Below are 13,850 nucleotides of genomic sequence, written 5' to 3' on the forward strand. Positions count from 1 at the left end.
AAGTAATGTTTGTACATCGTCAGTGGCATAACATGGGTGTCACAGCAGTGTAATGGAACCTGATGCTTAGACATCGAAGAAACATACCAACATGAGTGATGTAAGACGAGACTGCACAAACATGATCAACCAATCTGAGAAATGTAGCAATTCCTGTTTAGCAAAATAATAGACAATAGGTGCATAAGTAGACCATTTGCCCCTTCGAGCCTGCACCACCATTCTGAGATCATGGCTGATCATCTACTATCAATACCCGGTTCCTGCCTTGTCCCCATATCCCTTCATTCCCCTATCCATAAGATACCTATCTATCTCCTTCTTGAAAGCATCCAGAGAATTGGCCTCCACTGCCTTCGGTGGAAGTGCATTCCAGACCCCCACAACTCCCTGGGAGAAGAAGTTTTTCCTTAACTCTATCCTAAATGACCTACCCCTTATTCTCAAACCATGCCGTCTGGTACTGGACTCTCCCAGTATCTGAAACATATTTCCTGCCTCTGTCTTGTCCAATCCCTTAATAATCTTATATGTTGCAATCAGATCCCCTCTCAATCTCCTTAATTCCAGCGTGTACAAGCCCAGTCTCGCTAACCTCTCTACATAAGACAGTCCGGACATCGCAGTAATTAACCTTGTGAATCTACGCTGCACTTCCTCTATAGCCAGGATGTCCTTCCTTAACCCTGGAGACCAAAACTGTACACAATACTCCAGGTATCGTCTCACCAGGGCCCTGTACAAATGCAAAATGATTTCCTTGCTCTTGTACTCAGTTCCATTTCTAATAAAGGCCATTCCATTAGCCTTCTTCACTGCCTGCTGCACTTGCTCATTCACCTTCAGTGACTGATGAACAAGGACTCCTAGATCTCTTTTTATTTCTTCCTTACCAAACTCTACACCGTTCAGATAATGATCTGCCTTCCTGTTCTTACTCCCAAAGTGCATAACCTCACACTTATTCACATTAAATGTCATCTGCCAAGTATCTGCTCACTCACTCAGCCTATCCAAGTCACCCTGAATTCTCCTAACATCCTCATCACACGTCACACTGCCACCCAGCTTAGTATCATCAGCAAACTTGCTGATGTTATTCTCAATTCCTTCATTTAAATCGTTGATGTAAATGGTAAGCAGCTGTGGTCCCAATTCCAAGCCCTGTGGCACCCCACTAGTCACCACCTGCCATTCCGAGAAACACCCATTCACCGTTACGCTTTCCTTTCTATCTGCCAACCAGTTTTCTATCCGTGTCAATATCTTCCCCCCAGTGCCATGGGCTCTGATTTTACCCACCAATCTCCTATGTGGGACCTTATCAAATGCCTTCTGAAAATGGAGGTACACTACATCCACTGGATCTCCCTTGTCTAACTTCCTGGTTACATACTTGAAAAACTCCAATAGATTAGTCAAGCATGATTTGCCCTTGGTAAATCCATGCTGGCTCGGCCCAATCCTATCACTGCTATCTAGATATGCCACTATTTCATCTTTAATAATGGACTCTAGCATCTTCCCCACTACTGATGTTATGCTGACAGGATGATAGTTCTCTGTCTTCTCCCTCCCTCCTTTCTTAAAAAGTGGGATAACATTAGCCATTCTCCAATCCTCAGGAACTGACCCTGAATCCCAATGTATCCGCAATTTCCAGAGCCACCTCCTTTAGTACCCTAGGACGCAGACCATCTGGACCAGGGGTTTGTCAGCCTTCAGTCCCATCAGTCGACTCATCACTGTTTCCCTCCTAATGTCAATCTCTTTCATTTGCTCTGTTACCCTATGTCCTTAGCCCATCCATACATCTGGGAGATTGCTTGTGTCTTCCCTAGTGAAGACAGAGCTAAAGTACTTATTAAATTCTTCTACCATTTCTCTGTTTTCCATAACAATTTCACCGAATTCATTCTTCAAGGGCTCAACATTGTTCTTAACTATCTTGTTTCTCTTCACATACCTAAAAAAGCTTTTGCTATCCTCCTTTATATTCCTGGCTAGCTTGTGTTCGTACCTCATTTTTTCTCCCCGTATTGCCTTTTTCGTAAATTTCTGGTGTTCCTTAAAAACTTCCCAATCATCTGTCCTCCCACTCACCTTAGCTCTGTCATACTTCCTTTTTTTTTAATGCTATGCAATCTCTGATTTCCTTTGTCAACCACTGTGGCCCCTTTCCCCCCTTTGAATCCTTCCTTCTCTGGGGGATGAACGGATTTTGCAGCTTGTGCATTATTCCCAAGAATACTTGCCATTGCTGTTCCACTGTCTTTTTCTGCTGTCTTTTCAGTTAATTTTGGCCAGCTCCTCCCTCATGACTCCATAGTCTCCTTTGTTGAACTGCAACACTGACATCTCCGATCCGCCCTTATTCTTCTCAAATTGCAGATAAAAACTAATCATATTATGGTCACTACCTCCTAATGGCTCCTTTACTTCAAGATCGCTTATCAAATCCTGTTCATTACACAACACTAAATCCAGAATAGCCCTGTCCCTGGTCGGCTCTCGTACAAGCTGTTCCAAGAATGCATCCCGTAGGCACTTTACAAACTCCCTATCCTGTGGTCCAGCACCAACCTGATTCTCCCAGTTCACCTGCATGTTGAAATCCCCCATAACTACTGCGACATTACCTTTGCCACATGCCAATGTTAACTCCCTATTCAACTTGCACCCAATATCCATGCTACTTTTTGGTGGCCTGTAGACAACACCCATTAGGGTCCTTTTGCCCTTACTGTTCCTCAGTTCTGTCTACACAGACTCCACTTCTCCTGATCTTATGTCCCCCCCACCCCCCGCAAAGGACTGAATCTCATTCCTCACCAACAGGGCCACCCCACCCCCTCTGTCCACATTTTTGTCCCTACAATAGCACATATACCCTTGTACATTCATTTCCCAGGTCTGATCTCCCTGCAGCCATGACTCCATTATCCCAACAACATCAGAGTTACCCATTAGCACCTGGGCTTCAAGCTCATCCGCCTTATTTCTGACACTTCGTGCATTCAGATATAGAATTTTTAGCCTATTTCTCCTCTCTCTGTATGAATCGCTGCCTATTGTGCTTAACCCAGCTCCCTGAACTCCCATCGGGCTACACGCTCCTTGAATTTTGTTGTCCTTCCTAAATTTACTTATTATTTCTGCACATTTAACTCCATGTTCCGTCAGACCATCCCTCTGTACATGTGTCCTCCTCATCACTTGTTCCGCCTCACCTTTCTGTACTACACACTTAATATTCCGGAACCATGTAGTCCTCACCTGTCCTTTATTCTTCATCTCGCTATCCTCTCTCGCATTCTGGATCCCCGCCCCCGCAATTCTAGTTTACACACCCCCCGCCCCCCAAGAAGCACCACCAAACTTCCCTGCAAGAATGTTAGTACCGCTCAAGTTCAAGTGTAAACCGTCCCGTCGGAACAGATCCCACCTTCCCTGGAACAAAGCCCAAATATCTAAAAACCTGAAGCCCTCCCTCCTGCACCATCCTCTCAGCCACATATTAATCTGTATAATCCTTCTGTTCCTTGCCTCACTCGCACATGACACAGGTGGCAATCCTGAGATTGTTACCCTGGAGGTCCTGCCCTTCAACTTTGCACCTAACACCCTGAACTCACTACGCAGGGCCCCTTCACTCATCTTACCCACGTCGTTGGTCCCTACATGGACCAAAACATCTGGGGTCTTGCCCTCCCTCTCGAGAATAACCTGCACCCGATCTGAGATGTCCCGGACCCCGGCACCAGGGAGGCAACATACAATCGGAGACTCCCGATCTTCTCCACAAAATCTCCTATCTGCCCCCCTGACTACAGAATCCCTTATCACTACCGCTCTCTTCTCTTCCCTCCTCCCCTTCCCAGTCAAGGGTCCAACCTCAGTGCCAGAGACAGGACCACTGCAACTTGTTCAATGTAGGTCATCACCACCAACAGTATCCAAAACAGTATACTTATTCTTAATGGGAACTGCCACACGGGTGCTCTGCTCTCTCTGTCTGCTTCACCTGCCTCTCATGACTGTCACCCATTTGCCTATCTCCTGTCTTTTTGGTGTGACTACCTGCTGATAACTCTTATCTATCTCTGCCTCTACCTCCTGAATGATCCGTAGTTCATCCAGCTCCTGCTCCAATTCCCTAACTCGGTCTGATAGGATAACACACACAAAATACTGGAGGAACTCAGCAGGTCAGGCAGCATCAATGGAAATGAATAAACAGTCAAAAAGGATCAACAGTGCTGATGAAGGGCCTCACCTCAAAATGGTGTAATGTTCTTTTGTTAGTATCGAGGCTGTCTGACCTGCTGAGTTCTGCCAGCATTTGTGAATATTACTCTGGAATTCCAGCTGAATCTCTTGTGCTTATGAAATTGTACTCAGCTCCAACATTGTATATATCTATCTGTAATTAATTCTCCTTTATCAGAGCTTCAGTCAGATACTTGCATAATAATGCCCAGGGTTATTGACCAGAAAGTGTAGTTGGAAGATACTTCATTTAGTTATGTGATGAAGAAAACTCCATTACTCATTCATCAGCTTCAGATAGACAAACCAGTGGGGAGGAATAGGTAAAGAAGAGAGTCACAAAGAGAAAGTGTAGGGAGCGTGAGATTGGGGGGGTGGGGGTAGGGAAAGATGTGCCTCCTGTGTAAATGGCGAAGTTACCAAAAATGATGTGCTGAGCGGAGTGACTCCAGGTGCATATGCATTTGATGAGGAAATATTGCAAACTAGCTCAAACAACCAAAGAGGGACATTTTTGCCTGTTAAATCATGGCCTACAACAATGGTGACGAAGACCTGGAATGGGCAGCTATGACGAATTGTAAAGGGACAGCAATGTGACTTCTTACCATTTGTCAATTGGTGGAGACATGACAGAATAGTTTGGAGAGTAGTCTTTCAGGCACAGAATTCCATGTTTTTTATGGTAGTATATGAATTACAAGTTAGTATATCATATTTTAAATAATCATACATAAACATGAGTTTTCCTGTTTGATTTGATTTAGGTATTTGTATTTTGTTCCTGTTCATATCTTTGTACAAAAGATTTAAATCCACTGATATATTTCACTAATTTTTAAGAGGTTTGCTACATTTACAATATCTGAAAAGTAGGCTTCATGTATTGAAAACAAGAAAATCCTATTTCATTAAGTGGAAAAAATTTAAAACACCATCTTCCAACACAAATGAGAGAAACCTTATTCATTCTTTTGCTTTTTCTTCCATGCAATGTGACAAAGTCTCTTCAGTGCTACAACCACCAGCACTATTGCCATGAGTAACATGGACAACAGTAAGACCATCACATCCACACAATAGTAAGCATACCAGGGCAGTCGGTAGGATTCAGAACGCAAATGTCCTGCTCCTTTGTGTCGGGCAACGTACTCAATCCAGAAAACGGCTCGCTCCATTGGGGACACTGGTTGGTCCCGGTGGAGGGCAGAGAGTTTCTTCATGTTGTCCCAGTAAAATGTGCCATTTATCACCTCATGAAGTGCCTGCAATAGATTTGTGGAGTGCATGGTTGCAACATTAAGCACCTTTGCTGCACCTCGGGATTCAAGTCGAAGTAAATTGTCAAACTGATCAAAAATTAGAGGCATGCCAATCACTGGCACCCCGTGGTAGATGGCCTCGTAAATACCATTGGTACCACCGTGCGAAATGAAGACTCGGGTGTTGGGGTGTCCCAGAAGGTCGTTCTGAGGGATCCATTTTCTCAGTAGTGTATTATTACCTACATTGGGAGGGATTTCTCCATCATATCTCCAAATCACCTTCTGGGGTACTTGAGCAAATGCCTCAGCTATTTCCATTGTAATCTGCTTTGGCAAGGAATGGATAAAAGATCCTAATGACATCACTATAAGTCCATGCTTTCCTGAGCTTTGAACAAACTCTTCAAACTCTGCCGCTAATGGTTGGGCTGGTTTACACTGGAAGCCTCCAATGTAGACAATATTTGGCATGGTGGGTCTTGGGAATTCAAGTACAAAATCGACTCTCATCAGCCACACATCAGCCCTCAGCAGAATTGTCTTGATATCTGTGTCTGGACCCAAATATCGATGACAGAGCTCATTGTATTTGGGATAAATGGTAAGTTCTACAATGGATTGAAAGATTAGATGTTGGATGAAGTTTTGTGTTCTTTGAAGAAAGGACATTTTGTCTGTTAGGTTTGAGCCTAAGATTGGGACATAAGAAAGGGGGGATGGGACAAACAAGAAGTGAGCCTCACCAGATTCTAACCATCGAACATTATACACCAAAGGAAGTTTTAAATAATAAGCAAGCATTGATCCAGTAACAAAAAAAGGGTCTGAAAGCACCAGGTCAAAGTTTGCCTTTTCAAGTTGGCTTAGTAATGTTTTGTTTTGAAATATTTCACTAGTAGTCAAATGGAAAATCTTCTGACAGCGCTGCACAAGTTGTAGAATTACAGATTGGAACTCAATATTGTCACTGAAGCTCCACCCATCCTGCCCAAGCTGCAGTGTTTTATGAAGATATATTTCAACTATATCCTTTACTTCAATGTTTTTCAGTGGAATTACGATAGATTGATATAGGTTGGGCCTTTCATTGATATACCAACTTTCCTCAATATAAATCACCGTGAAGTTGTGTCCACGAGGTTTCAGTTCCTCCAAGAGAATTCTCATGTTGATCCAATGACTTCCATCGACAGGTACAACTAATACATTAGCTGACTGAGTGATGGTACAAAGCAAACTGATGATAATTCCAAAGAGAAATGGGACAAGTGCTCGGCTTTCCCATCCAAAACCTTCCATATTAAGACGAATATCCAAAACCTGCTCGAGAATGGAAAAGAAATACTGTTAACAAGACATCAATTTGTTATTCAATTAAATGTGCTAGGTTTTCTAAAATTGACTCCTTCTATCTTAGGCCACGAACTTATCAATCACACCTCGTATGTTACATTCAACAATAGCTTATCAAATATTAGGCCAAAACTGATCAGTAAGTGTTGCACTTCCATTTTGAACTTATGGTTCTTTTGGGAGCCAGCATGGATTCTATGGGCCTCTTCTGACCAATACCCCAACTTCTCTTCCCAATTCCATGGACCCAGAAGTCCTTAAGTTTCTCCCACAATCTCTTATTCCATCTATGAAGGAGAAGCTTGCTTGGGCACATTCAGCTTATTTTTTTTTTGGGAGATACAGTTCAATATAGAGTAGGTCCTGAGCAGCACCACCGACAAACTTCAATTTAAATCTAGATTAATCACAGGACAATTTACAATAACCAATTAATCTATTAAACAGCATGTCTTTGGAATGTAGGGGGAAACCAGAGGATATGGAGGAATCGCAATCGTTCTATGGGGGTGGGGGTGGTGGTTGGGTTGGTACAAATTCCTTAGAGAGGACACTGAGATTGAACTCCTACCTCCAATGCCCTGGGCTGCAATAGTGCTGTTCTAACTGCAATGCCACTCAGTATCCACCCGCACTTTGTTGGGAGGTGGGAAGCAATTGACACACCCAGAGCTCCACACTATGGTCAAAGGGGGAATGCTTATACTACACAGAAAACATACCCTCCCCCGTTACATTTGCTGTTGCAGTTTCCTCAGAGATCTGTGGTAGTTTGTTGTCCAATGTAAATTTCCCTGGCGATGGACAAGTGGGATGGAGGGGTTGGAAGACAAAATGTATGACAGAACATTGGGGAGATAAGGAAAGGAGAAAATGGGACCAATGTGGTTTTCTTTTGGGAGCCAGTGTGGACTCTGTGGGTCAAGCAACCTGACCAAAAGCCGACAGTAACTCAGATAACCTCACACCTCAACAGGTACTTAATAAAGTTGCCACTGAGAGTATGTTTACTCTGAGATTGCACAGTTAATTACACGTGATCTGGTAAACTGTACCTTTGCTGTACATTTGGAGACACTGACACTGACCAAATCTTTTGGATTTATGTTCATCCAAGCTTCCTGCATTTTGTCATCTGACAGATGCAAGAATCTGTTACTTTGTCAAATTGTAACCAGTAAAAACATCTTTACACCAGTAGGTAATTGTGAGTTTTAATTTACTGGTGTTTCAACTCTCCCAACACTCTCTGAATCCCGGAGAAGGAAACTAAATTCTATCCGTGTCTGCATCTTTCACAACTTTGGATTCTGTAAACGGAACAGCGCCGCTCACCGGGACAATTAACATTTATCTCAAACATTATTTTCAGTTTTTAACAGCTATAAAAACTAAATCCCCACGCTATTAAGCGAAGGAGAGGATAAGAGGGAGTCGAATATTCATCGGTGAACCAGCCTTTCCCCCGATGCTGCTTCTAAGTATGTTCACTTTGCGAGAACTAGGCGCACAGCTTCAGACCAGATTATAAATTGCGTCTGTAAGATTACTTGTACTTTAAAGTTTCTGTACTTTTTGTCAATTAAATGTAACTTTTCACTTACTTTTTAAGCCGATATTGAGCGTCCGAGGAAGTCTGGTCCTGGAGATAGCGATCAGGCAGGACGCAGCGAAGTTCAAGAATTTTCACACGGACCCCATTTTACAGAATCACCAGAAACCTTGTGTAAAGATATCTAAACTGCCTCGTCGTGGTTTATATCGGTTAGGGCTACCTGAATCACAGGGCGTGTATTCGTGCCGAGTAGGCGATGCCGATCAATAATTGTTCTCGGAAAGTTGTTAGCGACAAGCCTCCTTCAACTGCCGTAGTCCATGCCAATCATTTCAGAGGGTAAAAAGCGATTTCCTGTGTCTTTGGAGAGGCTCATGATTCCTTCATCCAGAACCCAGAAACCAGCGGGTATCCCTCGCTCATACCCTCTTCCTTTGTGATCCGCCCCGCACCTCCTGCAAGAGAGACCCTTTGTTTTCCAGAAACCGGACACTGCGGAGCACTCCCGATAGTTCCATGACCTCCAACTGGAATGAATGTTACAGCACGTTACCAAAACAAGCCCAACTAACTGACGCAACATTCACAGGCTGAGCAAATGGCTCCTTACTTCCGCCACATCCAAAACTCTAGTCTACGAAGGTTAACAACACACAGCATTTGCAGAAAAGCTGCTGAAAGCGTAAACGCATAGCAGTGGATATAGTACAAAACAGGTTCTTAACTCGAGCGTTGCATAGGGTAAGAACTGTTGTCATTTAGATGATCCCCAAGACCTGCGCATTAAACAAAGACAGAATCTTATTTCCCTTAAGGTTAAAAACTGAACAGAAACACTCCTTGAGAACCTTACACATCCTCTGTGATTCGCTACAAGGATGTCCACTTTGGTCTTTAAGGAGCCCTAATTTCTTTCCAGTTACCATTTTAAACCCTTAATACCATTATAAATCTCTTGGATTTTCCTTCATCTTCTCTGCCGCATCTATCTCATGCTCCCTATTTTTCCCTTCCTCACTCCCATCTTGAGTAGACTCCTGCAAACCCCACACTCCTTCCAGGATTCATTTGATCCCAATTGCCTGAACCTGACCCGTGGCTACTCCTTCATTCTGAGCAGAACCTCAAAACCGCACGCTAAATTTTGATTTCACAAGGTTCCCCAGGGCAATCTGCATCTTTTTTTCTGTATTTAAGACACAACGCTCAGTGGCAACTTTACAGAGTACACTTGTACACCTGCTCGTATATGGAAATCTCCAATTAGCTAATAATGTGGCAGCAACTTAATGCATAAAAGCATGGTTAAGAGGTTCAGTTGTTGTTCAGACCAAACATCAGAATGGCAAAGAAATGTGATCAAAATAACTCTAACATTGGATTATTTGTTGGTGCCAGATGGGGTGGTTTGATAACCTCACAGACTGCTGATCTCCTAGAATTTTCACACACAAGACTAGAAAATAGTGTGAAAAACAAAAAAGAACATGTCTTGTTAATATGTGAGGTTAGTGGTGAATGGCCAGACTGGTTTAAGCTGACAGGGGGAGACAAAAACTCAAATAACCATATATTCAAAGTGTTGTGCAGAAAGTACTTGGTGTTTTACTCATGTCCTACTTCATGGGTTGTGGTGGAGATGATTGAATACTTCAATGTCAACTGTGGTGTTATGATATGGTACCTCCTGAAAGTCTTGCTTCCATTGAGAATTGATGGCATCATTTTCCTTTTGCCCACCTTTGGAGCGAAGGGGATTTAGGCCATGATGGTTTGATTCATACGCTGCCTTGATAGCAAAATAGGAACTCCTGATATCACCAGAGTCAGTGAGCTGTTGTATTTCTTGGGCCCTCTCAGTTAACTACTGCTTCTTTATTTCATGTGACCGGCTTTCTCCACTGGCAGAAAATCTCCTGCCTGGGTTGTAGTGTGGCTTCCTTCCAGACAGAGGAACATTTGATATGATTTTTATAGCACTTCATTTGCAGGAGAAAGCCCAGGAACAAAGTGTTCCACTTTATTTGGCCTACATATGTCATGGTGCGATCCTTGAAGCCCCATTCCGGCTCACGCAACCTGTGTCTGGGGCATCGCCTTGCCTCTACCTGGAGCCTTGCCCTGTTTGGAACTGTCTGTCTGTGTCCACGCCGTGCTAGGTAGGTCCGGCCGTTTTGCCACTACGTAGCATTGGGAACTGTCTTGTCGTGTTCAGCGTTCTCTGTAATGAGTCCTGGCCCTATGTCCTGCATACAAGGAGGGGTCCTGGCTCAATGTTCCATGTTCCTGTCTCTCCCTCGACTCTGTGTTCTGCGATGCTGTTCTTCCTCAACCCAGGCTCTGTGTGCTGCGATCCTGTTCCCCTTTAACCCAGGCCCTGTGTTCTGCGTTGCTGTTCTTCCTCAACCCAGGCTCTGTGTTCTGCGTTGCTGTTCTTCCTCAACCCAGGCTCTATGTTCTGCGTTCCTGTTCTCCCTCAACCAAGGCTCTGTGTTCTGCGTTCCTGTTCTCCCTCAACCAAGGCTCTGTGTTCTGCGTTCCTGTTCTCCCTCAACCAAGGCTCTGTGTTCTGCGTTCCTGTTCTCCCTCAACCAAGGCTCTGTGTTCTGTGTTCCTGTTCCCCTTTAACCCAGGCTCTGTGTTCTGCGTTCCTGTTCTCCCTAGACCAGGGGTCTGTGTTCTCGTCTTGTCAAAGTGCCTTGCCCAGCCCGGTGCTGGGATTCCCTCGCCCTGTGCTGGGGTTCCCTTCTCCTGTCCAGGAGTCTAACATCCAGCCCTGTGCCTCTCCTCGTCCTGTAGCCACGTCTTGTCCTCATCTGGTTCTGGAGTCTGAGCACGAGTCAATACCCAGGTTCCGGGTCCTTGTCCAGTCTCTGGCTCGGAGTCCAAACCCAGGCTCCTAGTTCCCAGTTTCATGTCTTGGTTCTGCTATCCTCGTCAAGTCCTAGCCCAGGCCCGGAATCCTCATCTCGTCCGGGGCCTCTGTCATATCCAGTTTCCTTTCTTCCTCACTTTTCCTTGCTTCCTTCTCGCACCTAGTCCTGTTCCTGGTAGTTCAGTGTCTGTGTCTTGCATATGGGTCCATTCCCAATTTCCCCCTTTATGACATCATAGACCTTATAAAAGCATTTGGCACTGTAAATCGTCCTGCCCTTTGGCAGGTACGTTCTGTCCAAAGTCAGGTGGTCAGAGAAATACCTCAAGATCCTGCAGCTCCTACACAATGATATGAGTGAAAGATTCATCAGCATCAGCAGCTCTGAAACGGCACTGTTTAAGGTTGAGACTAGGGTCAAACAGGGTCGCATCACCCCCTCCCCCCCCCCAACTCTGCTTGTCATTTTCATTGGAACCATTGTTCACCTCACAGGCCAAGTCCTCCCACAAGGAGTCCAGATTCTCTATAGGATGAGGGGGTTGTGCTCTTTATCCTTAACAGGTTCGAAGCATAGAGCAAAGTGTCAACTACTTCCATCATGGAAATCCAATCTGCAGATGACAACTCCAACACTGCTCACTCTGAGGAGGATCTGCGGTACATAATGGATGCTTTTACCAGATCATACAATCTCCTGGGACTTGAGCTAACATCAAGACAAAACACAATTACTGCACCAAGACCCACAAGTGACCAGATATACCAGCATGAGAAGAATCATACTCGACTATGAGCGATCGATGATGATGTGCAGAAGAGCATCTCTGAATACATAACACATTGAACCTTGAAGTGGATGGCTACAGCAGCAGATTAGAATGAACATGCACTCAGTGGGCACTTTACTAGGTACAGGAGGTCATTAACCAACTAGCTATTAGGTGCATAAAAACCAATTATAAGTGTATTGTACTCAAGCAAAAAACAATGCAATTATTAAAAAATCGATTAGGTGTCACACAGATAAAAGCTCCAATCTGAACACATTTTAAGGCATCACAGTTTGGAGTGAATACAACAACATTTAAGGGGTGATAGGATAAAATATGAGGAGAATTTGCATTGTCTAGGCTTGTAATCAATTGAATCTTGATATTGCAATGGAGTAGAGATACAACATTAATACAAGTGTAGTGGGGAGTTCAGGTGCACGCAATTTGCATGTCACAAACTCAGGGCATTTGGAACTCTCTCCACAAAAGCTGCTCAGCACGTTACTTGATTGATGAGGATTGATAGAATTTTGAGCAAGTATGTAAAGGTTAATACATCCAAAACATTGATGGTACCTGAATGAAACAACAGGCTGGAGGGACTGTGTGGCTCATTCCTTGTGAATCCTAAGGATATTGCTGCCCATATATGTGCAGATGATATATGTATATACATTTCTGAAAGATGAAATCTAATAGTTGGGTATGTTACTCGTGACAAACAGCACCAAAGATACCCTTGACATTGAAAGTTGACCTATGCTGCATCAGCAAATATATTTTGGACCAAGCTACCACTAGAATAGAATAGAATTAATTGGCCAGGCACTAAAATCAGAAAAGTTTCAAAGGAATATATATTTATTTATATAGAATATAAATATAAATCAATTAATTATGTAGTAACTATTTAAATTTTTTTAAGTACATTTTTATACCTAATCAGTGACATTACATGGAATATGGCAAAGGAATATTACTTTATTAACAGAACTCAAATTGTTGTAATTATTTTAAAAACAAAAGTAATGTTTGTACATCATCAGTGGCATAACATGGGTGTCACAGCAGTGTAATGGAACCTGATGCTTAGACGTCGAAGAAACATTCCAACATGAGTGATGTAAGAAGTGACTGCACATCACATGATCAACCAATCTGAGAAATGTAGCAATTCCTGCTTAGCAACACAATAGACAATAGGTGCGGAAGTAGACCATTCGGCCCTTCGAGCCTGCACCGCCATTCTGAGATCATGGCTGATCATCTACTATCAATACCCGGTTCCTGCCTTGTCCCCATATCCCTTCATTCCTCTATCCATAAGATACCTATCTAGCTCCTTCTTGAAAGCATCCAGAGAATTGGCCTCCACTGCCTTCGGAGGCAGTGCATTCCAGACCCCCACAACTCTCTGGGAGAAGAAGTTTTTCCTTAACTCTGTCCTAAATGAACTACCCCTTATTCTCAAACCATGCCCTCTGGTACTGGACTCTCCCAGCATCTGGAACATATTTCCTGCCTCTGTCTTGTCCAATCCCTTAATAATCTTATATGTTGCAATCAGATCCCCTCTCAATCTCCTTAATTCCAGCGTGTACAAGCCCAGTCTCGCTAACCTCTCTACATAAGACAGTCCGGACATCGCAGTAATTAACCTTGTGAATCTACGCTGCACTTCCTCTATAGCCAGGATGTCCTTCCTTAACCCTGGAGACCAAAACTGTACACAATACTCCAGGTATCGTCTCACCAGG

At 43.7% G+C, this 13,850-nt stretch overlaps 1 protein-coding gene across 2 annotated transcripts; it reads right to left on the reverse strand.

Annotated features, from left to right (window-relative positions):
* Positions 1-3,389: 3,389 nt before the first annotated feature.
* Positions 3,390-8,953, reverse strand: LOC132382552 (UDP-glucuronosyltransferase 2A2-like). Of its 2 annotated transcripts, none has more exons than XM_059952867.1 (2): positions 8,492-8,953; positions 3,390-6,854 (listed from the first exon to the last, which is right to left on the reverse strand). In XM_059952867.1, the coding sequence occupies exon 2, from the start codon at positions 6,831-6,833 to the stop codon at positions 5,232-5,234; it is 1,602 nt and encodes a 533-aa protein (XP_059808850.1). In that variant the 5' UTR covers positions 6,834-6,854; positions 8,492-8,953; the 3' UTR covers positions 3,390-5,231. The 2 variants fall into 2 exon arrangements, with proteins under 2 accessions (XP_059808850.1, XP_059808849.1); XM_059952866.1 differs by having other exon boundaries at positions 3,390-6,857.
* Between the last annotated feature and the right edge of the window lie 4,897 nt (positions 8,954-13,850).

The sequence above is a fragment of the Hypanus sabinus genome, chromosome 28, assembly GCF_030144855.1.
Source record: "Hypanus sabinus isolate sHypSab1 chromosome 28, sHypSab1.hap1, whole genome shotgun sequence".
Taxonomy (NCBI): domain Eukaryota; kingdom Metazoa; phylum Chordata; class Chondrichthyes; order Myliobatiformes; family Dasyatidae; genus Hypanus; species Hypanus sabinus.